Source organism: Athene noctua, chromosome 2 (genome assembly GCF_965140245.1).
Source record: "Athene noctua chromosome 2, bAthNoc1.hap1.1, whole genome shotgun sequence".
Classification (NCBI taxonomy): domain Eukaryota; kingdom Metazoa; phylum Chordata; class Aves; order Strigiformes; family Strigidae; genus Athene; species Athene noctua.
This window is the reverse complement of record NC_134038.1, coordinates 23,946,554-23,974,335: the sequence shown is the minus strand read 5'-3', so window position 1 is coordinate 23,974,335 and position 27,782 is coordinate 23,946,554. Positions and strand designations below refer to the sequence as shown.

The 27,782-nt window shown below is 42.5% G+C and overlaps 1 protein-coding gene across 1 annotated transcript in view; it reads right to left on the bottom strand.

Moving 5' to 3' along the window:
* Positions 1 to 27,087, bottom strand: part of SNX31 (sorting nexin 31) — a 31,278-nt gene extending 4,191 nt beyond the window's left edge. The window contains exons 1-12 of the mRNA XM_074897624.1: positions 27,001 to 27,087; positions 26,853 to 26,927; positions 20,304 to 20,418; positions 19,141 to 19,205; positions 10,882 to 10,992; positions 9,945 to 10,199; positions 7,513 to 7,603; positions 5,610 to 5,697; positions 3,625 to 3,694; positions 2,997 to 3,089; positions 2,165 to 2,368; positions 1,520 to 1,615 (exon numbers count right to left, since the gene is read on the bottom strand). Coding sequence (XP_074753725.1) covers positions 1,520 to 1,615; positions 2,165 to 2,368; positions 2,997 to 3,089; positions 3,625 to 3,694; positions 5,610 to 5,697; positions 7,513 to 7,603; positions 9,945 to 10,199; positions 10,882 to 10,992; positions 19,141 to 19,205; positions 20,304 to 20,418; positions 26,853 to 26,927; positions 27,001 to 27,066 — 1,329 coding nt within the window. The 5' untranslated portion in view covers positions 27,067 to 27,087. The remainder of the gene's footprint in view (positions 1 to 1,519; positions 1,616 to 2,164; positions 2,369 to 2,996; positions 3,090 to 3,624; positions 3,695 to 5,609; positions 5,698 to 7,512; positions 7,604 to 9,944; positions 10,200 to 10,881; positions 10,993 to 19,140; positions 19,206 to 20,303; positions 20,419 to 26,852; positions 26,928 to 27,000) is intronic.
* Positions 27,088 to 27,782: the final 695 nt, after the last annotated feature.

The window sequence follows — 27,782 nt, the reverse complement described above, 5'->3', positions numbered from 1 at the left end:
CCAAAGGCTAAGTAAGGTTAATCAAGTATGGCACTATCAGCATCAAAACCACTTCAACAAATGAAGCAAGCTGGAGTTCACAGGCATTCAGCACTGCTGAAAATCAAAGTCCTGGTGGTTACACAAGATGGCTGCAACTAGAGCCGCTCACAAGTCTTCATCTTTCACAGCTAATATAAACAGAGCCAGACGCATTCGTCCCACATATGAGGTATCCAGTAGAGGCACCTCAGAGGGGAGTGGAGTTGTTCTCAGTTCCTTATGCTGTCCAATGAGCACAGTCACCTCCATGGGAGGGTGCAGCCCAAGTTAAAGTCTGAACTGCACCCTGGAGATGCACTCTACTACTTACTCTCTAAAATGAAGCATCTCAGGTAGGGCATCAAGCCCTAACAAGCAAAATATCCTACAAGATCAGCAATGGAGGGGAGAGCCATCTCTGACTAAGCTCCAAATCATCCAGTCTTTCAATTTTCTACAGTGGGTTCTTGGATCAAACCCTTGTTTCTTACACACAGCAGCACCTTTCTGGCCTTTAGCTCTTCCTCACGCTTCTGAGGAAAGTGGGACACAGGTTTTTTAATCAACAAGTCACTACATCAAGCACCACGCAAACAGATTTCACAGAAGAATTAAGACTGAGGTAATTCTAGGGATTTTTGTTTTCCAACAGCACAGAAACTACAAAGTTTACTGCTTATGTCTCACGTTCTCATTAAAAAAAAAACACTTAAGCATGGCAGGAAACTAATATTTACTAAGTAGCTGTATGAACTGCATTGTCACCCCAGAATTCATAAGGCATATGTGAGAAATTAAGCACTTTTACGTGAAAAATCCTGTCTGCTGCTGGGTGGGTCTTGGAGGCAAGAGAAGCAGTTTACTTGAATAACAGGCTCTATATTTTTTTATAGAAGCTCTGTACCTAAACTGAGATTGGTGCTGTCTTGATACTGCAGAGCTTTGATTATTTGCTAAGCAGCATAACCACAGATGGATGACTTGAATTCCTGGATACCTTTCTCTTTAAAGAGCTGCCTGAAAATAGTGGGAGGAATAGCAACCTATAAAAACCTTATTTAAGAATTATTTGTTAAAAATATTCACACCCTCCATTAACCTGTGTTAATACAGCATATATTTATATTCAAACAATAGAATTTATTGTGGAAAACTTGAGCCCTTTACCATAGGCACATCTAACCAATTAATGATTTTAGATACTTACTGAGTCCATTAAACAAAGAACATCTCTCCACACTCCTTCCCAGTCTTGCTACTGAGTGCTAGACATTTCTCTTCAATGGGGAAAAAAAAAAAAAAAAAAAAAAAATCATCCTCTTCCGTGTATACTAGAAACTCAAATGCTTTTCCCCAGACAACTCTGTCCCTAGGCTAACCTGCTTGAAAGCATAGCCACTGTACTCTGGTACAGATGGACTAGCCACTTCTGAAGATGCCCTGTGGTTGTAAGATTACATTTTCCTCTGATCCTTTCCTAAAAGGACTGAGAACTAACCTGTTTTGTGTATAAAACTATCCACTGCCACGTGCCTGAATCATTGTACTCAAATCTGAGTTCCAGAGTGTCATCTTCATCATCCTTTGTAGCACCCTGGAAAAAAAAAAAAAAACCAAAAAACAAAAAACAAGCCCCAAAACAACCAACCAATGAACAGAAGAAACAGCTGAAAACAGCATTAAGGTGTTCAGCCTTAAATTAGAATTAGTCAATTAGGTTCATTTTATATATTACATAAATAAAACAGCTGAAAATCTGTACCAGAACACTTCTCCTGGGGGAGGGAGCAAGTGGGAGGTAGGAAGGGGGAGTCTTTACAAGCATAAAGCTGGCTAAAGCAGTTCTTTTGCTCCCACACAAAACTCTTGACAGCTCTACCTCCAACAGGAAAGGAAAGGTCCGGGTAAGGTATGACAAGGAATGCCAGGGAAGGGAGAAAACATAGCAGAGTAAGGCTAGAGTGTTTACTGCTGTAAAGGCTGCCAAGGGCATATGTTTCAGGATAGGTCTGGAGTGGAGTATGGGCAGGTGGGAGGGACATAAAACAGACCACCTCCTTCTCCCCAGACCTGATCTTCCCTGACAACCTCAGTTTTCATGAAGAGAGAGTGAATTCAGATACAAAGCCAATGAAGTACTTACAAGAAAAGCAACCTGCCAACTTCTTAACCTGTTGATTTTAAAGCTAACCTCTTTGATTTGGTTAGTAGGCAGTTTTACACAGCAGTTAATCTCGTTGTTGCCAACATAGATGTCAGCTGAGCAACCTTCTTCTGGATAGTCACAAATGCAAGGATCAAGCCGTATGTATCCATAGAACTGCATTTCTCGAATCAACTCTAGGAACTGCACCAAAAAAAACAGAACTAAAATGATTAGCTGTAAAGGCAAGTGAAATCTAGTGATTTGGGGCGGGGGGTGCACGGAAAGGCTACAAGAAATCTTTTAGATTCTGAATACTCTTGGGAGACACAGATTCACCACAACACATCAGTGCTTCATATAGAGAATACTGTTCACAGTCCAGACTTAGAACGTTGATTTTTTTTTTCCTACCCACTGGATATGATAAACCAGGTCTTTTGGATGCTTTTCAGATACAATGATGGGAAGAAATAAAACTAACCAGAAAGAAATACTGAGAACAGCAGTCTGAATTTCCATCTGATTTCTTAAACTGGATGACAAACCTTTGCACCTGAGTTTAGCAAATAGAGAAGACTGGGATTCAGTCAAAAACCTCTTGCTAGCCCTTGGGATCCAAGTCATTCTGTTGGGATAAATGCTATCAGAGACGGGAATCTCCTTTTCTATTTGGTGGCTCAGTATCTGACCAGGAGATGGGAGACCTGGGTCTCCAGCTCAAACCACTCCACAAAACCATGCCCTATTTTTAAAGTCACAGCCTCTAGTATCATTGCTTCAGAAACCACTCCTTTGATGTGTTTGTATTGTTTTTAAAATACTATTTTACCTTTGCTTTGTTTGCATTTTTTTGTAGAAATTCAAGTTCCTGCATCTGCCTTTCTGTTGGTTTAAGCCAATTCCTCTTAACTTCCTGGATTGCCTTAAAAGAATTTTTTAAAATAGCAAAAAAAGTCAGCAAAAACATGTTTCCTTTCACACACAAACATTCAGAAATACATACACAGAAAGCTTTTTTTTTAAACAAGGCCTTTGATTTTGGGTCAAGTCCACTCTGCACTGTTCTTTCCTCTTGAATTAATAGTTTCCAAGCTGCTAAAACTCAACTCACCTACAGTTTGGAAATCAAATGCTCTCATATCATGGCAGACTGCCTACATATTAGAGACACACATACACTTGAAAATAAGAGTGGACTAACACCTAAATATGTCCTTTTCATGCAGCAATACTTTTCCCATGCACAAAACAGAGATTCTAACTTATCTAGTACATGAGTTTGAAGGAAAAACAAACCATCAAAACATGATCAAGAGCAGCTATACTCAGCACTTAGAAAAGCACCACAAAGCAGTGCTAAACAGGAATCATTTACAAAAATTTCAAGAATTTGTATAAAAGATGCAATTAATGGAGGAAATTTAACTTCTAAAGTTACAAACACCTGTCAGTTTTACCTGCATATATAGCAGATTCAGTGAAGCTCTACAACCCATCAGCAGCGTATCAAGAGAAGGATCCATATACCTTTTCCAAGCCAAGGGAAAAAAGTCATAAAATATGAAGATATGCTTCTACATATGGCATTTTGATTTTTCAACTAAATATGATGGGAGCACAACCCTGAAAGATCCCATTACTTACCAAATTAAAAAAAAAACAAAAACAAAAACAACCCACAAACCACCAAAACACAAAAAACTCGAACAAAACCAAAACCCCACAAAAACACCCCAACAAAAAATCCTTCTGCCCTTGAAGTACTGTACTCATTCTTTATACACTGTAGCAGAATGGAAATAAACTAAAGTCAGGTTATCCAATCTCTCCACTTTGATTTTAGTGGTACCAAACATAGCAGTTACAATTTAGAACTAAAACTTTGCTCCTCCTTTCTCAAGCAGCTCAGCTGATAAGACTCCCAGAGCATCCATTGCCATGCTGCAGTGCTGACATACAAGACCTAGGCTTAAGCTAGCTAGCTGCAGTACCAATTACTGTAGAACTGCTGCAGGATCAGATCAGGACAGCAAAGCAAGTTAAATACTCAGTTATCCAAGTGCCATGCAGCAACAGCTAGCTTGAGCCATTTTATTTAAAGCAGCTTGTGTAAGTCTACAAGATGGTACAGAGCAGTGGGGGGGGGGTCCATGGCTAGCACAGCTGTAGTACTCACATTGCACAGGCAATACGCTCCCTGAAGCACACAAACAAGCCCAGGACTGCCATTTCCTACCTCTGGGCTTTGAAGCAGTGCTAGATGGAGAAGTATCTACTCAGACAGTCACTTTGTCATGGCTTAGAACCACACAGCTCTTTCATTAGGCTGATAGGTTCTGCAGTTTATAAGGGCACATACAGAGAAACAGAGAAAACTTTGTAGAGACCAAGGTCTAGCCCAGTAGATTTAAACCATACAAATTACAAGCCTGAAACAACAGTTTTCTGTGTACCCTCAAGCCAGGCAACCTTGCTTGCTGCCACCAAAAGGCATGGTCTTTTCTTCCTCTTCTGCTCCCAACCACAGTCCTCACCCTAATATTCATCTGATGTAGCCAATACAACTCACTAAGCATGCAAAAATCTATTCCCCTTTTTCTTTCTCATTGTATAGAGAAGTAGACCAGACCATAATCACAGCAGTGAGACAGTAGACTGGCTCAGCTATACTGCCTTACTGCACCCTCAGGGCACCGTTTGTCAAGCAGGACTTTGGCACCAGACTCCCTAGGCTTTATCCTCACCCACAAGTCAGCACAACTGTTTGCTGCACAGGAAACAAGACTAGGGGACTGATCCAGGCCAAAAATAGGCCAGCAAAACCAAATAAAACCCAAACAGCCAGCAACCTATTTTTAGGCCAGGTTAGCTCACCAGTCCAGTTCACCACACAGTTCTACCAGCATAACTGAGGAGGAGCCTGAGGTGCGAGCAATAAAAAGGGAAGAGTGCCCTGTTGCTTAAGCCAGGCCACTTACCAAAAGAAATACTCAGGCCATGGCCTCAGATATTATGTGCATTAGCAAGCACTCCATATAAAAAGTAATTCACCTCTGCCCAAACAGAGCTGCAGCCTGCAACTCAGAACTCAAAGTTCTCTTCCATATGTAACTTTATAGGTATATTCCCATTTGTGGTCGCTACATTATGCAGGTATAAAAGTCAGGAGGCAAGCAGCCACAAAGCACCTCTCTATAGATTCTGAAAGAGAGAGGGAATAAATAACTAGCTACAGCAAAGGACATTTTGGGAATACTACAGTGATAAAATTTAAAACATGCAGGGCCACAGAAACCAGTCAATTCCAATAACAAATTGGTCTCAGAGAAAAACAGTCAACTGCCAAGGCTTGAAGATTTTGTAACTAAGTTAAAGGAATTTCTCTCTCTGGTCATAGCAGTTGTTGTACATCTTGGTAGTTTCTCTTAAGTTTCTCGCTCACCACTTTCTGATCCCAAGCTTACAGCATAACTCTTTCATGCTCTGAAGACTCACATAAGGAAGTTCAAATTCTGCCACTTTTTTCACCACTAGGAAAAGAAAAACCAGAGACATTTGGTGAAATCTACTGAAATAGTCCAGCTACTTTCATATATCAGTTAGTGCTGGTTAGCAGTGTGCTTTTGGAGAAGAAAAAGAACTTAAATATAAATTCTGGGGTAAAATAAGGTGAAAAGTTAGTTGACTTCCTCACTTCTCAGTCTAAACTTACATAGCTCTGTCACTTACAGAATCTCTCTACTCCCCTAGACTATGCTCTCATAAGAACATCCTTCTCTCAAAACACAGCTAAGCAGGATAGAAGTTTCTGCATTTAAAGGACATGGATGCAAGCTTCCAGGACTGACACTCTTCTTGAATAGAACACCAGACAAGAGCAGTATAACTAATGTACAGAAAAAAAAAAATCATGTCCTGCTCACTTTAAAAAAAAAAAAGTCTAAAGCCCAAACCTGTAAACATTTATTTCTAAGGCCATACTATTCAGCAGAACTCTTAAATATGTGATTTTAAGCATGTAAGCATCTAAACTTTTTGGCAGTGGATGGTGGATTACATTTGTACTTGATGTATTTGAGAAAAAGATGCATAGAAATGTAATCAATTCAAGAAAACTTTTCTATTTCCTGTCTATCTGATTATATCACAATACAAGGCAAAAATAAATCCATCTGCAACTGCTGTGGAAGAGTATATAACATGTGTTACATCCAGATATATCTGGGATGTAACAACAGCCAGGGATTCTCTGTACTCAGACATACCTTTCACAGCCAGAGAGAAGGGGGCAGGGGAACAATAAATACAATAGACACAGACAGTAAGGTTCCTACCCCACTGAATAAACCTGAGTTTACTACTGGACCTTCATTTTGACAAGGTTCAGAACAGCATTAATATCTTTATGCCAATGAAAAGCCTGAAAAGACTGATTGTTAGGCGTTGGAATGGGCTGCCCAGGGAGGTGGTGGAGTCCCCATCCCTGGAGGCGTTTAAGAGTTGGGTTGACATAGCGCTGAGGGATCTGGTGTAGTTGGGAACTGTCAGTGTTAGGTTAATGGTTGGACTGGATGATCTTCGAGGTCTTTTCCAACCTAGATGGTTCTGTGATTCTGAGAAGAGCTAAATGACTTGTGAAGGCCACTCAGACAGGTTGCAATGCCTAACTTTACTGCAGTCAACAGCAAAGACTGTTCACTTCCCTGATGCGGCCCAAGCCTATCCCCATCCCAGGCCTGCATCCAGCCTCCCACATGAGAAGCAGGACATCAGCAGACTGATGAGGCATAAAAGCTCCTTCACATTTTATGACCATAAAGAGACTCACAACCCTGATTTACAGCTTGCTCAGTACCGTCGTGGTTAAACTTAAGTTTCTGTCAGTTAAGAAAGGAAACATGTCATGATATAAAGGAAAATGAGCCACAGACATTGTTTATAAACATAACAAAAGAGTTTCCTGTCCCATTGTTAAACTCCTCATGTGATCTGTAAATCAAGAACTGTTTTATGTAGGTATGGCCATCTGATTAAATGCCTACCCAAAAGATACACCCAACAGTTCCCATGTGGTAAAGTTGCTACATGACTTGTAAACTGAAAGGGACATGATATTTGTATGTGAATGTCTCACCCCTGCATCACACTATTGCCCTACTTTGTTCCCCACTACCACTCTTTTCCAGCCATCTGGGGAGAGGGCTTGAGGGGGTTTATCAGACAGAATGGGTCTTTCAGCCTGAGCAGGCTCCTGCAGGCTCTGTTCAGACTCGAGGTTCAGTCACTGCAGCCAAAAAAAAAAAATTTTCAAGGGAGGGCTAAGTTAAGCCCCTTGTAAAACTTACCAGAGAGCGCTCCATCATCATGATCTTGAAAGAAAAAAAAGCTAAAATATTTTATTAATTCTCTTGAGAGCCCCATCCTGCACAATGTAACCTTTAAAAACAAAGAAGGTCAGAAGCTTAGCTATCCATTAGCATAAGGAAGAAATGTTCAATACATATTAACGTAACTTAATTGCTTTTAAATTTTCCCTTATGTCCCATTTAACTGCTCATTTAAAAGCAAATATAACCATTCCCATGTTGCAGCATTTGAATTGGTGAGGAGTTTCATAAGTTTCAAAGGAACATAAAATGTAATAAAACAGAAAATGTTTACTACTGTGCCATGCACTTAAGTATCCTCTAACGCAAGGCATCTGCCATGTTATTCCAGATCTTTAGTACGCAAATCCTCAAATCCTGTTGTACTGTGAGCACTGTGTGCTCCGAGCTAACAGCATTTCTCATGAGCATCACAAATACGTATTTTTACAGAATTGGTGTATTTTCCAATCTGATAGTGTTCTTGTTTTTCTAGGAAATTTCTAAAAGTCCTACACCTTTACTGAAAGCACTGGTCTTATTTGTGGGGTTCTACAATTCTGTGTGAAGGCTTTTGACATGAGCAGACTTGAACTCTGTTGAGCTTTCGTTATTGACAATGTACAAGGCGGCAAAATCCTATCCATCTTGACATTTGGATTGTTTTAACTTGCTCTGGCCCCTATACATCTTCTGGCAGAAGTAGCACCAACAGAAAATGTAGAAATTACTTGCAGGACCAGCTGCACAATGGGATAGTGAAGACAGAAACATCAGGCAGAGGTAAGCACAGAAATCACTGAATGAGACTGGAGTAACAGTCTTGTTCTGTTCTAGGTCCTGAAAAATCAAAGCATAAATTAAAGCAGACGTAACCTAAAAAGAGAACAGTGCTATCAAAGCATTCCTAGATTCTGCAGTAACCATAATCTGAATTCACTCAGGAAAGTGGTGTGGCAACTGTAAGAAAACTCTCCACCCCTGAGCACACTCCCGTCATAGCTCATCTGGCAGATTGTGCAACCTGATAGAGGAGTCATGCTTTGGTCAGAGAAGTTGGACTTTGTCTGAGCATAAAGTGGAAGTACCAGTTTTCAGTCTTCTTGCAAAGGGTGCTAATCCCAGAACACTTCCAGCCCTGTGTCACAGTGACAGCATTGTAAATTCACTTATCACAACAGTTCAGAAGGGTTTTCTCCAGCTGTATCAGCTGGTTTAAAAAGCAGACAAGTTTTTAAGCATGGAAAAAAGTAGACATCAAGATAAATATAGCTTGGGAAGCATTGTTCTAAGTTAAAGTTAAAAAACACATTCATGAGGTTTTTCTTATACTTGTTAATATCAGAGCTGTTACCGGAGAGGGCAGCAGAGCATAAAAATCACTTGCTTCACACTCAGTTCAGACACCAGGCATAATGGGAAAAGTTTCAGAAGTCCAAACACAAAAGAAAAAAGTGAATATTGGCAGCACCACCTTTCATTCTGTCCACCTCTGTGCTAAGAAATCCCCACAAATTACTGGAAGACATTAGCCACAGAGCTTCAACATGTTATCCCTTGTGTACCATATGGCATTTCCCAGGAATGTCAAACATAGATCTCTGATTCAGTAGGATTTTGACTTATTTTATTTCTTGGATCAAAGCACAAGCTGGCATATGCTGCCTGAACACCGGGATGTTAGGGAGTGATGGTTGCAAAAATCTACCTCCACTGCAAAAAAACACTGAATGTGGTAGCACATTTACAATGACAAAAGCTAAATAATTCCTAAAAGTCCTATCACATCTTTAAGGCCACAAGAGAAGAAATGGTGTCTGTAGCATTTCAAATGTCATTGATTCTTCAGTGCCACAGAAACATTAAACATCTATAAATACAATATACAAGGCAACATACACTGTCTGGCTTGGAAATGGCCTTGACCCACTGCAAAACTAACAAGTTTATCAAGACCAAATTATTAGGGTTTTTTTAACAAAGTAAATTAGCAAATCCTTTCCTTACTCAAGGTCCTAGTACAAGTCTCCTACCTAAAAATGTGTCCTTACTTCTTCCACCTTATTAGCACTTACTTCCCTCTTCCCAGATCAAAATTCCTAACTCCCTGCCACCCCTCAACACTTTTTGCCTTCAGCATCTCCTACCCCACCCTCAGCCTCCACAAGTCTGCTGTTGCAGGGTCTAAGGCCAGCTCTGACACTTACCTTCCCAGAAGAACCAGCACTGCCTCAGATGGTGCAAACCCCATAGCAGAACAAAGCTGGCAAGGGGTTACCCTGTGTTACCCAACTCACGGTAATTGTGCACAGATACTGTGTGTTCTGCGGCCAGGCTAACACACATCAGCTTGACAGAGGAGAGCAAATACACATTGGGCTGGCTTGTACCTATGGCCAGCTGAGAGCTACCTCCACAGACTCAGATGGCAAAGGCACAACAGGAACACAGCACACAGTTTTCCGTATGATCAGAGGAAATTTCAGATTCCCACGACAAAGAAGAGTATCCATCTGGCATGTGTATGCTTTATTATTGTTGTTAATGGAAATGGAAGCAACTGAGGAAGAGATTTCAGTCTTGCTCATGCACACACACGTGCAAATACACAAAATATGCAGAGCGTCTGCTGCTCCTCCTCTCCTGGCATAAGAAGGGAACCCCATCTGAAAGTTTCAAACACAAGCCAGCCAGTTGTGTAAATAACATTTGGTTGCTACTGGTTTCAAAATGCAACTAGCAATTGTTTACTCTATGTATTACAACAGCTGTTACAGACATCCCAGAGCCACAGTGCTAGAACTGCAGCAATACTGTCCCACAGTTTCACAGCAAACGTCAAGGGACACAGAACAAGTAAAAGGAGAAGCACACACAAAAGCAAGACATATCAGCTGCAGACTGTTTCAGTAGCAGTGCACCAGCTAAGATGTAAGCCAAGACTAGACCTTTGTTTCTGACTACAGTGTTCAAGCACCTTCACCCACATTATGCTAAACCAAGGGGGGGTTTAATTAAGAATGTGTCCCCATAAGGAATAGTATGTATTTTCTGATTCTATCATATATGAAGGAAACCTGAACTTGACAGCCAAATGCTATAGAAGAGGGCACCTAACATTAAGAAGTGGTTAATTACGGACAAATGTGAGAACCAAAAAAGCTCATCTGCAAAATCAGCAACACCCCAGAACCCTTGCCCCTGGTACAATAAACCCCTCAAAACCCACAGAAGATATTCTCATATGTCTTCAAAAAGAAGTTTTATTCTTTCTTGACTGAAATTATCTTCACTTTTGCCCACTTCTCAGAAATGGAAAATGTCAACACAATTCTAGAAACCCATTACCTCTAATATTCTTTCTGCAGTGTCCGACGTCTGGATATCAAGTCTAATATCGCTGCCATCAGCGAGGTAAACATCCAGAAAGGCTCTCTGGGTTTGGATCTTAAATGTATCCTGTTAGGAAAAAGCATAACACTGTTTTAATGCTTTCCATATTGCTGGAGCCCTTCTAAAGATGCTGATGCTCCATTTCCCTATCTACAAGTAAAAGAAACAATTGAGGTTACTATTTACTAAACAGTAAGTTACTAAAATTACCATTAAAGCTTGTAGATGACAAAAAAAAAAAACATATGCAGAGCAACAAGTGGGAAAATACTGCAGAATTAGAGCAGGGACACTTCAATGTTGAGCAGTCATTGTCCTAGGAAGTAGAGACTCCAAAAAGAGGAGGTGAATAAACAGCTGCATGTGAATCTTCAAAGCCACAGTCTTGCCAAAAGGAAAAAAAAATGCATCCCTGTACCCATAAATAGGAAAATCTCCAGTCAGAATAATGAGGCCAGGGTATCTTAATATACCAGAGCCACTGCTACTGGAATACTGGGCAGTGCCAATGCCCAGGGTTCAAAACCACTACAAATGAAGACGGGATATAAAGAAGAAACCTGAAAGCATTTAGGTCGTGAGAAAACTTGTCTCGCCTAAGTGACCTCAGAGAACTGTCTTATGTCTAGACATAAAAGGGGTGATTTGCAATCTGGAAACCTAAAGTACAAAAGCCAGATCCATTGGCTGTCAGCTGATGATAGACGCAGTCAGACTAGAAGCAAAGCACACATTTCTAACAGCAAGGTAGTACACAAGAATGGGGGATTCTCCTCTGGGTTTATAACAAGACTATTCCCCTAAAAGATATTCCCAAGTTCAAAGTTAGAAAGCCCCACACCTTGCTATGCATGAGAAGTCAGTTACTTGTTTCAAGAGGATGGAGACTAGTTTAAGAACTCCCTTAGGGATGCATCTGGATGAGGTGGAGGAAACAAGCTCATCACTGCAGCTCCTCTTCCTGTTGACTGCCCTGTATCAGAGGACAGCAGTGGTCCTTCTGGCATTTTTGTTAATTAAGGAGAGGTACTTCCCTTGAGATTCATAGTAGAGGAAAATGCTGTACATGCTGCATGCAACATTAAATTTTAATTTCTTGTATCCACTTCTGCCAGCCTGGTAGAAGATATGGGAGACTCCCTGGGAGCCCTTAGATTTCAAGTACTCTCAGTATCTTGCTGCAGAGTCTTTGTGGTACCTGTATATAGGAGCATCTCCCAACTCCTGTGATGTCAGCAAAAGCAGGGTGGCAGGGCTGACATTTATGCTGTGTGCTCCATTACCCCTCTTTGGGTACCCTGGAGAACAGGATACCAGGATGTGACTCCAGTTAACTAACTCAGCTCAGATTAGCAACTGCTTTGGGTCAGAAAGACCACCTTTTCCAGTAAATCTGGCTTAATTAAGAGTTATTTCAAGATAAGATCAAGTGCAAACAAAGTGTTTTCTTCCACAGCATCTAAAAATTAAGAACATGTTGTCAAAAGTTTGTAGAATGATATGTGGGAGGAAAAGGGTCTTGAGAAAAACCAAAACAAAGCTCTCTTTCTTATTTAAGCAGACTTCCCATGGATTTTCCTGACACCTAGTATTTCACCTCGCTACATGTCTACACATCTGTTTGCCTATATTAAAAAGAACAAGAGAACCACTTCAAGACATTAACCAATGCCCTGTCTGAAGTCCTTCTGGTGATCCATACAGATTTAGTCTTTATCCCCAAACTAATTTCCTTCTTATCCAGGAGGCAAGTCTAGTCATTCCTCTTAATTAAAATAAGCATTACTTTGCATCTGTGAAGATACAAAAGCCCCTTGCTCTCTTACATCAGGGATCATCTCCTATGCTTGCCTGAGTACTTTACTACTTTGCTCAAATGGGAAGGAGCAGAGACTTCTTCACAAATGCCTTTGGCACAGATATTTTGGTATGAAACACTTCACATGTGATAAAAATACATGTGAAATGTGGAACAAACATGGAATGCAAACAGAAGAATGAGATAAAGACCCCTAATTCATTACTGACTCTCAAAGAGCAAGCAGGTCTCTATATGGCCAATTTACTACCAGCAGTGCTGGGGTGTGAAGGCAAGTGCAAAGGCTCACACATTGCAGTAAGCGCTTCTGGGTGTGAGCTGCTAATGCTGAAGCTCCCATAGGGAAAGGACATGGAGGGCTTTATGCCTCTACTTCTGCCAGATCCTCACGGCTGCTCCTGCAGCTTTCATAGCTGGGGTACAGCCACCTCTGGCAACCCAGAGTCAAAGGTCACTTTGCCCTTCTGCCTCTCCAAGGGCAAACAGCACCTCACAGCACCCGACCCAACTTGCCACCTCACTCACTACTCAGCAGTCAGGAGGGAAAGGAGAAAACTTCAAAAACTTTCAAGCTACTTCCAAGCACTTTGAATTCTCCAAAACCACCATGCAACATAGTAGTAGGCAGATTAATTTGAGGATCTACAAGAAAGGATATATTAGAGGAAATAAAATCTCAGTCCCATCTAGAATGATCGCATTATCACCATTTAATACTTAAACCAGTAGTTTCTACGGTCTTTTTAAAAAAGCTGCTTTAGATTTATCTTACTTGACTCTACTGAACTACAGGCACAGCTTCATTTCATGGTCTTGGGGACAAATTACCCACTTCCTTATCTCCAACTTTTGATTACTGTTCTCTTAATACAGCTATGACACAGCAAACCAAAAATAAGAATTATCCTAAATTGTTGAGTTTGGGGATTGTTTTTCCCCCTTTATTACCTGCTTTTACCCCAAAAGGCAGAACTGTCCATGCCAGAAACTCCATTGTTCAGTGTTCTAAATATTTGTTTAGCTTCTTATCAAAAGTATTGTTGAGACCAAAAAGATTTACTTACATTAAAAACAAAAGAAGGAAACAGTACAGTCTGTAAGGCAGAAGAAGGCAGTGTTAAGTGAAGAAACAGAAATACAGACATGTCCCTAAAACAACACAAGAGAATCCAGCATAAGCTTAAAACAAATACAAAGGGAAGAACACTTAGCAGTGTTAGTGGTAATCCATTTAGTAAGCGCACATTGCAATCCAACTGCTTCCAAACTGGACAGAAGAATACTTTTGAAATAAATTTACAGCAGTGAGTCAGTAAAGTTCAGATCTTCTCCCAGGCTGCTATTTTAAATTTGGAAAAAGCAGTAGAGACGTTGTCCCATCTACTCAAAACAGGCACCAACATCCAAAAACCCCGTATTTTGACAACAGTACATGTTCAGTAGTACCTTTCGCATTTCCTACACTTTTGCTCCTGAAATTCAGGAAACATGCCATGTAACTAGAATTGGATGCTCTCTTGTATCCCTGAATACTGCTTATTTTAATCTTCCCTTAATGCTGTCACTACTACTGGTGATAAAATCTCCTGAAATATCTAGAACTGCTGCCTAGTCCCCACTTGCTTGCCCCAGTAGCTTGAAGCACAGCTCAGTCATTAATATAAGAATACTGAATAATACAGAGGTGGTGAGGGATTTTCTTCATTTTTTTGGTTTTGATGAAAAGAACAGTTTTGTAGGAAAAAAAAAAAAAAAACCAAAACACAAACCAAAACCCCAAACACCCCCCACCCCCAATATATATGTATATATAGTTCCCTCCCAGTTTTCCATTAGAAAGCTTAAAATTAAGTGATTTTGTTTTAACAGAAATCAACATCAATCCGAACCCTCAAGAGGATCTCAATGGATTTGTTGCTCAGCTAAGAAGCATGGGCCATAAAAGGAGAAAGGGCAAGAATGGAGGCCCTTATTACAACACATTTTCAAAGAACAGCAGGTCAGGGGACTGAATTGCATCTTAGTATTGAAACAAAAATAAAACAGACATCCTTGAATTAAAATTCTTCAGAGCTTTCCATGCCAGAAACCTTCCCCCCTGGCCAGCACACAATAAAAATCTCAGAGTATGGGAACTTCCCACATGAAATTCAGGTTTCTGGCCAGCTGCACTTTTGAAATAGAAGTTCATAAATAACAAACCCAATGCAGTTTGATATGAAAGAAACAACATTTTTAGAGCAGAGCTGAAATCATAGATATTCAGCCTGACTTGTTTGTGTACATACACATCCAAACACGTTTGTACAAATGTACATTCCTCCACTACGTGCACAAATGGTAAGTGCATTGTGAGTGCAAAGAAGCAGAGGCTGCATGGTCAGAGACAGGGACTCTATCCAAGAAAATGCAGCCCATGATCAGGCCAGCTTTGATTCCTGGTAACACCTGCAGATTTCTGGGTTACATTTTACCTATACTCTCCATACCATACACTCCACAGACCTCTTACGGTATTCAATTCTTGGCCTCACACTTGCTCTTCCTAAGGAAAACCACCTTACATCAGAGTCCTTTGATGAAGGACCACATAAGAACACTGCTTTTTGCCTGTTATCTGGCACTGGTTGCCTCTATTTGCTCAAGTACTCAGAAACTTTTCATTGGTGCTTTCACCAACACCTGAATCCTTTTGCTCATGCTAAAGGTTGCTGTTTACCAGCAGCACAGACTGGAAAAAGGTCAACGTCCTAGTCACTAACTCCAAACCTCTGCTGCTGCAAGGAAATAGGTCTCAATTTTATTCATAAATGCATAATGACTGGCTGTCCTCACAGCTGCATCCTGAATACACCATGTTATTCAATGGTGCCCAATAGAGAGAGAGACCACGATCTCCTATTACATTCAAGGATATAGATGAGTTGCATTAAAATGAGACTGACAGGGATGTATGTACCGGTTCATGCTGTCTTTCTCCTGATGAAAAAGGAGAAGACACAACACAGCCAGAGCGGTCTCATCTTGTTAATGACTTCTTGCAAGAACTGTGCCATTTGTCCTTAGGGGCTGGAGATAGTGGGGCATATACTGAATCTGTCTCTCCAGCTTGGTCACTGGCCAAGTTTGCAGAGTTTGGAGGAGTGGAGGAGCAGGGAGGTTATGGGTTAGGGTGTTCAACTCTGCTACACGACAGTACTGGTAACTATTTCAGCAATGTTCACTTTGAGCAAGTGCCAAGCTGCTTCCCCATGTGTCAGGAGGCCTGCTGTCCCCTGACAACTTCTCCCATGAGATTAGGTTGCTGGGGAAACAGCCTAAGCACGCCTGCTATAAGAAAACCATAACAACCTATGCAACAGGTAAAGGTGGTGCTGGGCACAGACAGGGGCCTGGAAAGCAGGGTTAACCTGCATAGACTTGTCGCAACTTGGAAAGTTTGCCCTCTTAGATATGATCAGGGTGCTATGGCTGGGGGTTGGTGCAATGCCAAGTGCAGTCACAGAGGAGTCATGTTAAACACTGTCAGGCAGCTGTGGTAAAGCCATGGTCCTTGTACAGCACTCCCACTCCAGAGAGTGCTAGTCGTGGAACACCCTTCACAACCCCATTCAGAAGTAAAATACAGGACAAGGACCAAAAAGGTCTTAAATTCAGTTTGATTTTTCCTTTGCGTCTTCTATTTTAGTCAGTAACATATACAAATGTCTCCAGCTAGAAGCTTAAATACTCCTGCTTTTAAGACAAGCCAAGAAAATGAAGCAAGCACTGCCTGGGAGGATAGCTCTATTCTTTCTCAATGAAAGACAGAAGTAAAGGTAGAAAGATTAAGCAGGAGAGTTTTTAGGAAAAAAAACCTAGCCTAGCAATCTTATTCATCTCCAGCGTCCCATCTTATTCCATTAAAACTGAAGGTTTTTACTATAAAAGCTGCACCAGTTTTACCTGCAGACAGATCTGTGCTCAATAAAGAGCTATGGTGGCAGAAAAGTGCCTAACTGCTCCCTGTTCACTGCCACCTGCAGCGCAATCCCTCTGCCACTTCTCCCACACTAGCTGGCAGGTTGCTTGTACAGGTGTGCACTAACTCATTTCTGGTAACCAAGACTGACTACTCAAAGCCAGTCCATGTCACTGACAGAAAAGGAGCATGCTATTTCATAATTTTAATGATGTTTTATTCTTGAATCTTTCATTAATCATCCCTCTTGCAATGTAACATAAACAAGAGCAAGTTTGAGGTAATGCCTGCCTGGTTTTAACACTAAGTAGCAGTAACAGTGAAACCCTAACTATGTTTTCACTCCTAAGCAATGTGTAGGATGCCGAGCGCTGCCTACACATCTTCAACAATGGAGAAGGAAAGAACAGTACAGAGGTGCTTTAAAGATGAACTTCATTCCATGTCTTTCAATACTTTACAGAAATTTTGTCACTCTGCCATAAAACATCTCACAGATCACAGTATACTAATACTGGAACATGCACAAAGCCAGTTTGTTGAGCAAGACTCTTTAATAGCCGAAATGAATACTTATTCAGCCATCAGTTACACCAATTAAAGGCACTGTGCACAGCTAATGACAGTGGATGCACTCCTGTCTTTCACAGCTATTTGATCTCTCTTCGGAGTTTGTTCTTTACTGTAATGAAAGAGCACATAAAGCACTACTGCCATTTGTATTATGAAGCAGTGATTTATGTAAGTACAACCATTTAGTTTAAATTGGAAACAAAAAAAGCTGGAGAACTACTGCCTTTTCCAAGCAGGAAGCCTAAACATCATGGATGAAAATCCATCATATTGTGGAACAGAAATTTGGGTTAATTTTATGTCTTGAAAATGTACTGACCATACACTAACATTTAAGGTATAATTCAGTGCCTACCTTGAACTCTACAAAATAACTGCTTTTGGCAGCACAGTCATCACATGCCTTAATAAGCACACTCACATACATACATAACCCATAAATCAAGTAAGTATTACCCATGTACTTATCAAGTCACCCCTCTTCACCAAAAGGGCCTGCAGTAAAGTAAAACCTAAATATACAACAATTTCTGGTGATATGTTAAGAGTAATGCACAGTACTGGCATGCCAAGGCATCTTTAAGCACTGCAAACATGCATTTTGAATAGTTATTTCCTGCCAGAACTTTGTCAAAGAAAGTCAGTTGGCAGTTTTTGAGGGCAAATTGTATGCATTCCTGATGGATTTAACTTTCTTTAGCAGACCTGTTATCAGTCTCATCAAGACTAATTAAGACTCAGCAGTAATTGCTGGGAGTTATCTCTTGGGCTATAACAGGCATTGGATCAGAACTAAGAGAGACTCCTTCTCGCAAAAAAGCCTAATCAGAAAAGAGCTTTTCATTCACTGTCTTGAGCACTTCAGTAAGTCTGAGTTTAAGTGACTGTAAGTGAACTGTACCCTTTTATTTGCAAAGTACATAGGAAAAACCTTTCTAGAATTTGGTAGGAAAACTTCTTCACACCATTTTCTAAAGCCTTCTGAACTCCCCTTATACATACCTTCATCACACATAGCAAGTGAAGACCTCTCAAGTCACAAAACTTACTTGATCCTTTAAAACATACCCTCTCTCCAGAACAACTCACTGCAAGTAGAGTTACCGCAGCATGCCAAGCACTTTGCAGAAAACTAATGCAGCATTTTCTCCCTGAAAATGCTGTTGAAGTCATACTGCAGCCACCTGCTCCAAAACACTACTATCCTCATAAGAACCACCACAGCTGGAGAGGAGGTAAGGGAAGAAAAGGGACATACAGCACCCTGCAGTAGTCAGACACAAGCAAAAGCTGTCCAGGCTCCAAGCCTGCCAAGAAAGATCATACATGTCATGGACCACATTAAAATGGATTTCAAAAGCCATCTAGGTTGCAACAGCTCAAATACATGACAGATTCTGCCCATCACTACAGCTGCAAGTAAGAGAACATGACATTTTTACAACAGTCATCAATACACTTATCAGTCCAAAGCACTGACACTACCAAAAAGCATTTACAGTTGCAAAACCCAAGAATGTGTGTAATCCTTCTATTGAGCTCTCACAAAGACGCTTCTGGGAACTGTTTAGAGGCAAAAGATTCATCAGATATGCCACAGGATATAAAAACAAAGCAAATAGTTCTTTCCCTGAGAGAAACAAGTTTGTACATGGACAAAACAATAGCAATACTATTATTACTGCCACCCAGGCTTCATAGAGAGCACTCTGTCATCAGAACTCTCTTCTTTACAAGACAGACCAATACACTAAGAACACAAGGAAATGAAGATAGCAAAGGAAGCCTTGAACCCAAGAGGTAGGATAATATTTCAACTCTCTCATTAACAAAATATTTGGCTGAAAAATTCAAAACTTACCTGCTGTAGCTTTCGGAAAAAACTTATGAAAGCATCACTGTGGGTAATATTTGAATCTGAAGTAACTGAAAAGCAAGAGGAAAACAGGGAGGGAGGAAACCAAACTTAGTTTAAAGATTAAAAACATGTCTAGTGTCTAAAAACAAGACGTATTCAACATGAGCATTGGTTAAACTGTCAGTGCTACTTTACTCATCATTTGGTTTCTGCACAGATACCTTCAATAGCCTGTCAAATCACTGAAGCTATGAACAGTGCAAAATACATGTAGTGTTGCTGTTCTCCCAAAGCAAGACTACAGTAAGGTTCCCGGCCATATAACATCATGGTCACTCATGGCCAGTAACTCTAAAAGGAACTGTTGAATACTCAAGTGAAAATGATAAAATAATCACTAAGTAAGATTTTAAAGACTAATTCTGAGTCTGTTTTGTAAGTCTTGGCTCAAAGTATCTGAGACACCAGAGGCTACAAAACCTCTTTAAGCTCAGCCCTTCACACTCCCTTCTTTTTGGGTAGGTGAAATGGTTTTATTTTTTTATTTCTCAGCTTACATGAAACTCACAAGATGAATTCTAGGGATCCTGCAGACCTGGTTTAAAACACAACACATTGCACCTGAGATTTAGTTTTTCTACAAACCCCTGTTATATTTCTCACAAGTCTGTCCGGAAACCCTTGAAGGGAAGAGGTTTACGTAGAGCCCAGTTCCATATTACACTTCTACCAGTCTGAGTGCCTGCCTTTTTTGCCTCCCTCTTTTAACAGCCATGAGCTCTCACACTCTGGCCCTGTGTCAGCTCTGGCAGTTGCAAAGCAGCAGGGATGGGTGGCTCAGCTCACAGCCAGAAGAATAGAGAATGGCCAGACTACAGGCTGCCACCAGAAGGCCAAGTTGGCTTAAGTTTAGTGTGAAACTGCACCCTTACATTTTGGGAAAGCTGCAGAAAGGCAGACGCTTCAGAAATAAGAGAAATACGATATGCTGCTGTTCTAGAGCCAGTGAACCAACAGACAAGACAAGGCTTAGCCCCAGCCTTTTAGATACACCCCTACTCAGCTCAGTATAGAAGGTAAAGCACCCTGCAGTCACAGATGCAGACATCCTCAAAGGTTTAAACCCTACGTATGAAAGCTGGCCAGGTTGTTATAACCAAGCTCACCATTCTGAAGGTACTGCTCCAGCTGAGATCTCCTCTCATCTGCCATCGACTTGGTCATTGCCAGGTAAAACTTTGGAGGGAAAGCAGGCACGGCACTTCCAAAAAGCTGCCTCAGCTGCGAAACAGCGGAAGGAAAGTTCCGGATCAGTGAAGAAGAATTCATAGTTTCCAAGGAACTTTCAATGCTCTCTTGTTTTGACAGTGAGACATGATGGCAAAGGGCATGGGGCACTCACTGAAGCACCTCCCTGATGGTCCTCAGGGCCCAGCACAAGGGCAAAGACTTTGGCCAGGCAGTCGCCAGAAGACAGCCCAAGTGAGCAACCTCTTTTGATGGGTTTCTCATTTTTGCAGTCTTACCACTTGGAGCTCCCGCTCCAAGCCAGGAAAGTAGCATTGTATTAACCTTATCATCTAGGTCTTATACACCTTATGGACAAACAAGATATGGTTACAGATATCTTCTCTTCCCAATATGTCCATAGAGGATTTCTTTGTTCTATACCCACAGAACTACTTTTTAAGAGCTGGTGACTTCTACCCTTGACCTGTGCTACCTCAGAGGCTTTTACTATTTTGTCTGTGAGAGGTAGTAACTTTTAACAGATAACCTGATATTGTCAAAGGTAAAAAAAAAAAACAAAACCAACCCACCCAAAACACCAGAGAATCATTTAGGAACACAAGCTATCTGAAAGTTTGAATCTTCCTCCAGCTGCATCAGCTGGGTAGTAAGAGCATAATATCCCTGTACAAACCCTACCTCACATTTTTAACAGATCTGAAAGGACTAGAGAACCACAATTACATTATCTTATGTTAACATAAGACACTTCCAGTATAGGTTTTGGCATTAGCTGGTCACTTGAAAGCGTAAAAATGGCCTGCTATAGGCAAATGATCCCAAGAGAAGGATGAACTTCCCAATATGCATATTACTAAACACAGCAAGTTTGCCGGGAAAAATTCCTTCACCTAAATCAAAATAATATGGTATCTGATCAGAAAAATTATACTCCTATAGTATGATGAGACATTACTACTAAATTTTAAGCACCAGTATTCAATTCAGCAATTAGTGTCACTAAATCCTGTGAAAGATGAGATTTTCCCTCTGGCCCCAGCTGCCCAAGTCTTTCACATGACTCCAGCAGCTGAAGCTTGGAAAAAAAAAAAGTTACTATTGCAAGAATTAGCAATACCCTTTCCTGTCTGTTGGCTTAAAACAGGAGTGAGGCATATTCTCACAGCTCCACTTTCCCTACATTGACAACACACTGCTGTTTCTGAGTTCTTGATTGCTAGATACACGTGAATCTCTCTGAGATACACAGCATAAAAGTGTTAGATAACACTACATGCTTTGGTTTTATGTAAAGCTAACAGTAATAGCTAGTATAGAGTGCTTTATATCTTCAAAGTCCTTCACATATGTGATCTTCCCCCAGGGACTGAGAAGTATTATCTCTGCTCTACAGGCAGGCAAACGAAGGAGATACAGCAAAAAAAATTGCCAGACATCAGAAAGCCAGAGCTGCACTGACAAGGAGGTCTTCTCTCTTCCCTCTGTGTTCAGGCCATGCCTCACCCACACAAAGTGCTGCTGTCTGTTATCATCAGTTTGCACAAGCCAAGACTCTGGCCTACTTAAAAAAAAACAAACTAATTAATCTCAGTGCCAGCTGCTTGGTAAGTTTCTTGAAATGCAATTGTGCGTCCTCAGGATTTGGGCTACAGAGAAAAGAAAATTCTCAGAGAAATAAAGAAAAATTCCTATCGACTTTAAGTGTGTATTTGTGTACAGTGCTATAAGTCTACCAGACTAATCAGCCACGAGCATGAAATTTCATTCTAGCAGAATTAAACTGACAATATTTGCCTTCACAAACCCAATAGCCTAGGCTATATTTTAAATGCAAGTCAACAGCTACGCTGTAGCTAGTGGTGCCAACTGCCCGCTGCCCTGTCATGCCAACACCACCACAGGAGATGGGTCCCCTACCCAAAATCTTCTTCCAACCACTTTTTTGAGGCTCTGGGTTTGTTTCTGCAACCTAATGCCACTCCCCAGAAGACACATGGCTCAGCCCCAAGCCAGGGTGCCCTGTGCACTGCTGTTTTCCCTTGACTGGACCTACTTGACCCAAGAGATACTTCCAAGCCATCCTGCTCCACAAGCTGTCCAAGGGGAGGACTCCCATCCTTTGGCCTCAGCATGCCTAACCAAACAGCTTCTTTGCAGACACTATGCACAGCTCCCAACAACACTGCACAGTAGTCACCTGGGCCTGTCCAGCCTCACAGCCCGCAACCCAGCACCAAGGCTGGGCACAGCTCCACTCCCAGCTCCCCACCCCAGAGGCAGCTTCAAGAGCAAGTGGCAGGAAAGCCCACAGGAGGCTGGATCACAAAAACAAGCTTAAATCTGACTGTGCTAGAACCCCAGACAGGATGTTCCAATCTGGTGGAAGTGGTACTTACTCTTCCTCCAAGATTTCCACCGAAAATAGATAGGGCAGTTTTCCTAAATATGATAGCTCTAAGCACTAACCTGGCCAAAAAGGGGAGTAAAGACATGCCATAGTTGGTGCTGTTTCTTCATCTTTCTGCAATAAACATTCCCCTCCTCAGCAGGAGACATCATCAGTTTTGAAGTGTAGTTGACTATCTCCTACTTAGTTTAGTCCCATGGGTTTACTTTTTGGTGTCAGGTCCTGTCTCCTGCCTATGCTGTCTAGACAAACTATTTCACCCGGGGCCATGCTCCATCATAGGTGTGCAGTCAGACAGAGCATCAGGAACAAAAGTGCTATCCTGAAAAAAAATAGAGCAGCATTATAACTATAAAGCTACTGTGTATGGATTATATAAAGAATAAACAGGCCTCTGGACATTTCCTTCTCAGTTACCTTATTAACTATTAAAAAAAAAAGGAGACACCATTCTAAGATTAAAAATGCTTAAACATGTTTCATGTGAAAATTAAAATATACGTATGCAGAAACTTTCCAAGCAATTAAAAGATATAAGACTATGCTGGTACATGACTGACTAAATGAAGTTTAAAAAACATTTTCTATATTTAATTCCTTTTTACCAATTGTTTTCTTATGATTAACAGATTTTAAAAAAAAAAATATTTTCCCAACAGTTGTTCACAGATGCTGCTGACTCAGTAGAGGCTGGCATCATGACCAGAATCCATCAGTGTTGCATTTCATTCCTAATCTTACAGAGGACACGTCCTATTTACACACTGCCTTGAAGTAAACTAGTGAATACTCCCAACAATAATCTGTTCTCTAGGTTCATTATGATGATATGAAGGATGTGCTAAGCAGCTGCCAAACTAGAAAAGCCAAATGCAAACATCACAAAGGTGGAAACCAGGGACAGCAGTTGTTCAATTTGCCTCAATTTGAGGAAATCCAGTAACATTTTCAGTGCACAAACCACTGACCAGGTAATGTCTAGCCCCACTCTAGAAGTTTCTGCCACTTGTATATTCTTGCAAGAGATCCTTACCTCTCCATAAGCAGAATAGAGACCACAGCTCTATCAGGGTGCTCTGGTCAGTGTGCAGTATCCACAGAACTAAAGCCAGAGGACAACACAGCTACAGTACAGAGCACTGCCTAGCTGTCCTTGTATAAATCTAGGGCCAAAGCTTAGATCCGTAAAATGCACATCCATCTGCCATTGACATTCCTGCTGACGTTGTTCACTGTCATTTGCAGAGAATGGCTACACAAGTCTTAGTTCAGAAAGCGCAAATGATAAGGAATGCTGCCCAACGTCTGTGGTGTTCATCCTGAGCAAAGGGAGACTGGTCCTTCAGTTGTCCTTCCTACGGCTAATGCTTAATACCTAAATACCCAAGACAGAGAAGGGAATGAAAAGTGGATTTCCCACAATTGAATGCTCTAGCTCCTAAAAGAAGAGGCAAAAGGGGAGAAGGCAGAACCATCTCTGGCCCTCTTACAGCCAACACAAATCCCCATCTCCCAGAGAAAGGTCAAGGGAGTAAATCCTCAGACCAAGACAGGCACCTTCTGGCAATTCACAGCCAAGTGCCTGTCTCCACAAGAGAAAGGCTAATGCTGCATTGCTCTCCTCAGCATTTCTGCCAGCCCTGCCTAAGCAACCCCTTCTAAGCAAGATGTCTTTTAGGATATTTCTTGGTTGTTCACGCCTCCCTCTATACCATTTGGCTTGGGTGCTCAGCTTAAGGCTGAGAATCCTGTTTGGAGATAAGGAAATGTTGCTCGGAGTTAGTATACCTGCACCTCCCTATTCAACAGTGTATCCAAAAACTCATATGCTCCGTTACACTGCGCTGCCTCTGAACAGTTGCTTCCTTCAGACAGTCCTTTTGTAGAGAACAACTGCTCTGAGAGACAGCAAGAAACAGAGTTTAGGAGTGTCAAACACAAGCATTCTCAGAATATAAAGTGATGGGGAGCATGAAAATACACAGGAAGAGAAAAGGGGCAGGTAAGGCACAGCATCACAAAAGTTATGTGTCCTGATTTTGTATCACAAGTTAGGAGAGGAGCTCATAGAGGTGGAATAGTAGTGCTTTAGAAATTGCCCTCTGAAGGAGATCAGAGGCACAACTAGTCCAGCATCACATCCAGCACAGGTCAGAGACCTCCTCCAGAGTAGCATCCAGGAAATACCGTCAAGTATAATCATGCAGAAATCTGTCCATGGGGGAAGCTTATTTCTAATTCACATCCTGCAGCCATCACAGAATTGCTGTATCTGTGGGGCTTTGTGGACACCACACCTGATCTGAGCGGGAGGGTGAAATTACTGTATTCTGGAGTTTAAGACTTCTTGTATGTGTGCATTTTTCTACCTTACAGGGTATTTCAAGCAAAATAAGCAGAACAGGATATAATAATTATAGACCAGCAACCTCACATAAGTATAGGGAAGACAATTAAGGGACAGCAGTGTAGTTGTAAGCTTCAAGACCAAGTATGGCAGTTACCAACAGCAGGAATGAAGGAATTAAAAATAAAAATCAGCTAACAATTTATAAAGCCCAGCAAGAGGCAAACTGTCAGTTACAGAGGATGGGGAGGAGGGAAAGATTTTGCCAAGAGCATTAATGAAGTTAAAACATCTTGAGCAAGAAACAGTAAGCCTTAAAGAAAAAGCAAGGAAGTACATAAGCTGGTTTATTAGTTCAGATATGTTATCCAAAACGCACCATTAATCAAAGCAAAATATTACTATGAGAGCTCCCACAGGGAAAGGAATTGCAAAGCTGGGGCACAAGAGCACACTGCAGCAAACATTGCGAGCCATGGCAGCCCTACTGCTAACTCAACTGCTTTCAGCTGTGCTTCTCCAACTGTTTGTGCAGTCACACAGAGTTGGATAGACAGACAAATCCCCACCTGGGATTACCTGGTTGAAAAACTGCTCCAGAGTGGTCCTATCACTGCAGCTGAGAGCACAGGAAGGAGGCTGCCAAAAGAAGGAGCACCTACCTAACCTACTACCATGAGAACCATTCATCAAACAGGGCACTAAAATAGGGTTATCAAGGTAAAATAAGGCTGCTCAGCAGAGACGACAGTGTGCATCTAGACTGATGGAAGAACTAGGAGAGATTTCACCTGGACCCAAGGACTGGCAAGAGCCAGAGAGATCAGGCTAGCAAAGAGAAGGCTGGCAGCCACTGTGCTTCCATGGAAGAGATCAACATCACATGCTCCCTTGCAACAACAAAACAAAAGCAGAGATAAACAGGCAGATTCACTTTAAATAATCCAGTTCGGATTATTGATACCCACTATTCCTTGGAATACTCCAGGTTTGTGTTCCAGCTCTTTTGTAACTGCCTAGTATTTGCCTGTGTGGAAAGGGTCACTCCTGAGGTATCTGCTCAGGCAGCTTGGGCCAAGGGTTCCAACACTGGTTAACCCCTGGCTTGTCCAAAAAAACCCTACAACTGACTGCAATTTGCCTGGACTGACCTCTATACACTTTCTAGAGTTGTTCATAGGATTAAAGACCCCAGCAAAGCAGTTGCACCTCTCTCCTAGAGGCCAAGGAAAAGAGGCACTTTGAGTCCACAGCTGCTGCTGCTTGACCAAGGTTTCCCATTAAGCCAGTTTACCACACTCTTCTGCCACATCCCTTAGCTTTTTTTTTTTTTTTTGGGGGGGGGGGGATTTCCCTCTCAGTTGCTGCTGGATTGCACCCTGCAAACAGAGGTGCCCCGCAAGCTGTGGCTCAGCCCCTCTGACAGCACAGCATCGGGGTCATCAGGCAGGGCACGGGCCGGGACCGGGCACCTCTTCCCTGGGGTGTGAGCATGAAGAAAAGTTTTAATGCAGATTTGGGCAGAAACAACTCACAGCCGCCATCCCACACCAGGCCAGTGAGTGCCAGGAGAGTCCCTCCTGCTCCACAGCCCTCACAGGGGCCCGGCCAGGCTGCGGGGCCCCACGGCCGCCTGCATGCCGGCAGACTGCCCCCACCGAGGCTTTTCGGGGCGCCCCCCGGCCCCTCCACCCCCCGGGCGGCCCTCACCTGCGCGTCCCAGCGGCGGAGCTGGCTGTACCGCGCCTTGCCGAGCAGGAAGCCCTCCAGGCACACCGAGTACAGCTGCAAGCACACCGCCGTCAGACCCGCGCCCGGCGCGCTGGCCCCCGCCGCCCGCTCCCCACCCCGCGCCCACCACGTAGCGGCCCCCGCGCCTCTCCCGCAGCTCCTCGGCGGCGGTGATGCTGAAGTGCAGCTTCATGGCGACGCCGGGCCGGGCCCTCAGGGCAGCGGCGGGGCTGAGGGAGGCGCCGGGCGCCGCCGGTGGCAGCGGGCGCGACGCCAGGGGGCGCTGCCGCGGTGCGGGCCTCTGGTACGGAGGCGGGACGATCCCTCAGGCACAGCCTCGGCGGCGGCTTTTATTTGAAATCCCTCCAGAAAAGGGGCTTGAGGGGGTCGGCCCCGCCTCAGGGGCCTCCTTAGGGCCAGGTGGGAGTGAAATTAATGGTCATGAAGCGCCAAGTGGTGCCCGCAGGGGAAGGGGCCTGGCTGGGAAAGGCAGCGGGGGTGACCCGGGGCACTGAAGGGCCGGTGCCGAGCAGGGAAAGAGATGCGAATAGCACGGGGAGGGGGTCTACGAAGTGATGGTAATTCACTAGTTTTCAAGGAGCAACAACTAGGGACTATCTGGTGAAAGGGGCACGCAGCAGGTTTATAAGAAAAGTCCTTTTTTCACACAGTGCCTCACTGGAGGTCAGATACAGTTAAAACGCCAGCTCCCATCTCTGGCCTGGGACTTGTGTTTATCACTAATTACCAGACAATAAAGATGAGTTACACTTGCCATACTTCCTAGCTTTCTTTAGTGTATTTCTGGTACCCCCTGCGGGAGCTGGGCCTTTTCGAGTGAATCAGTGTGGAAGTCTTACACAAGCAGTGCTGCTGGAGACATGAAATGAGTTCGTCAGTGTTGAAATA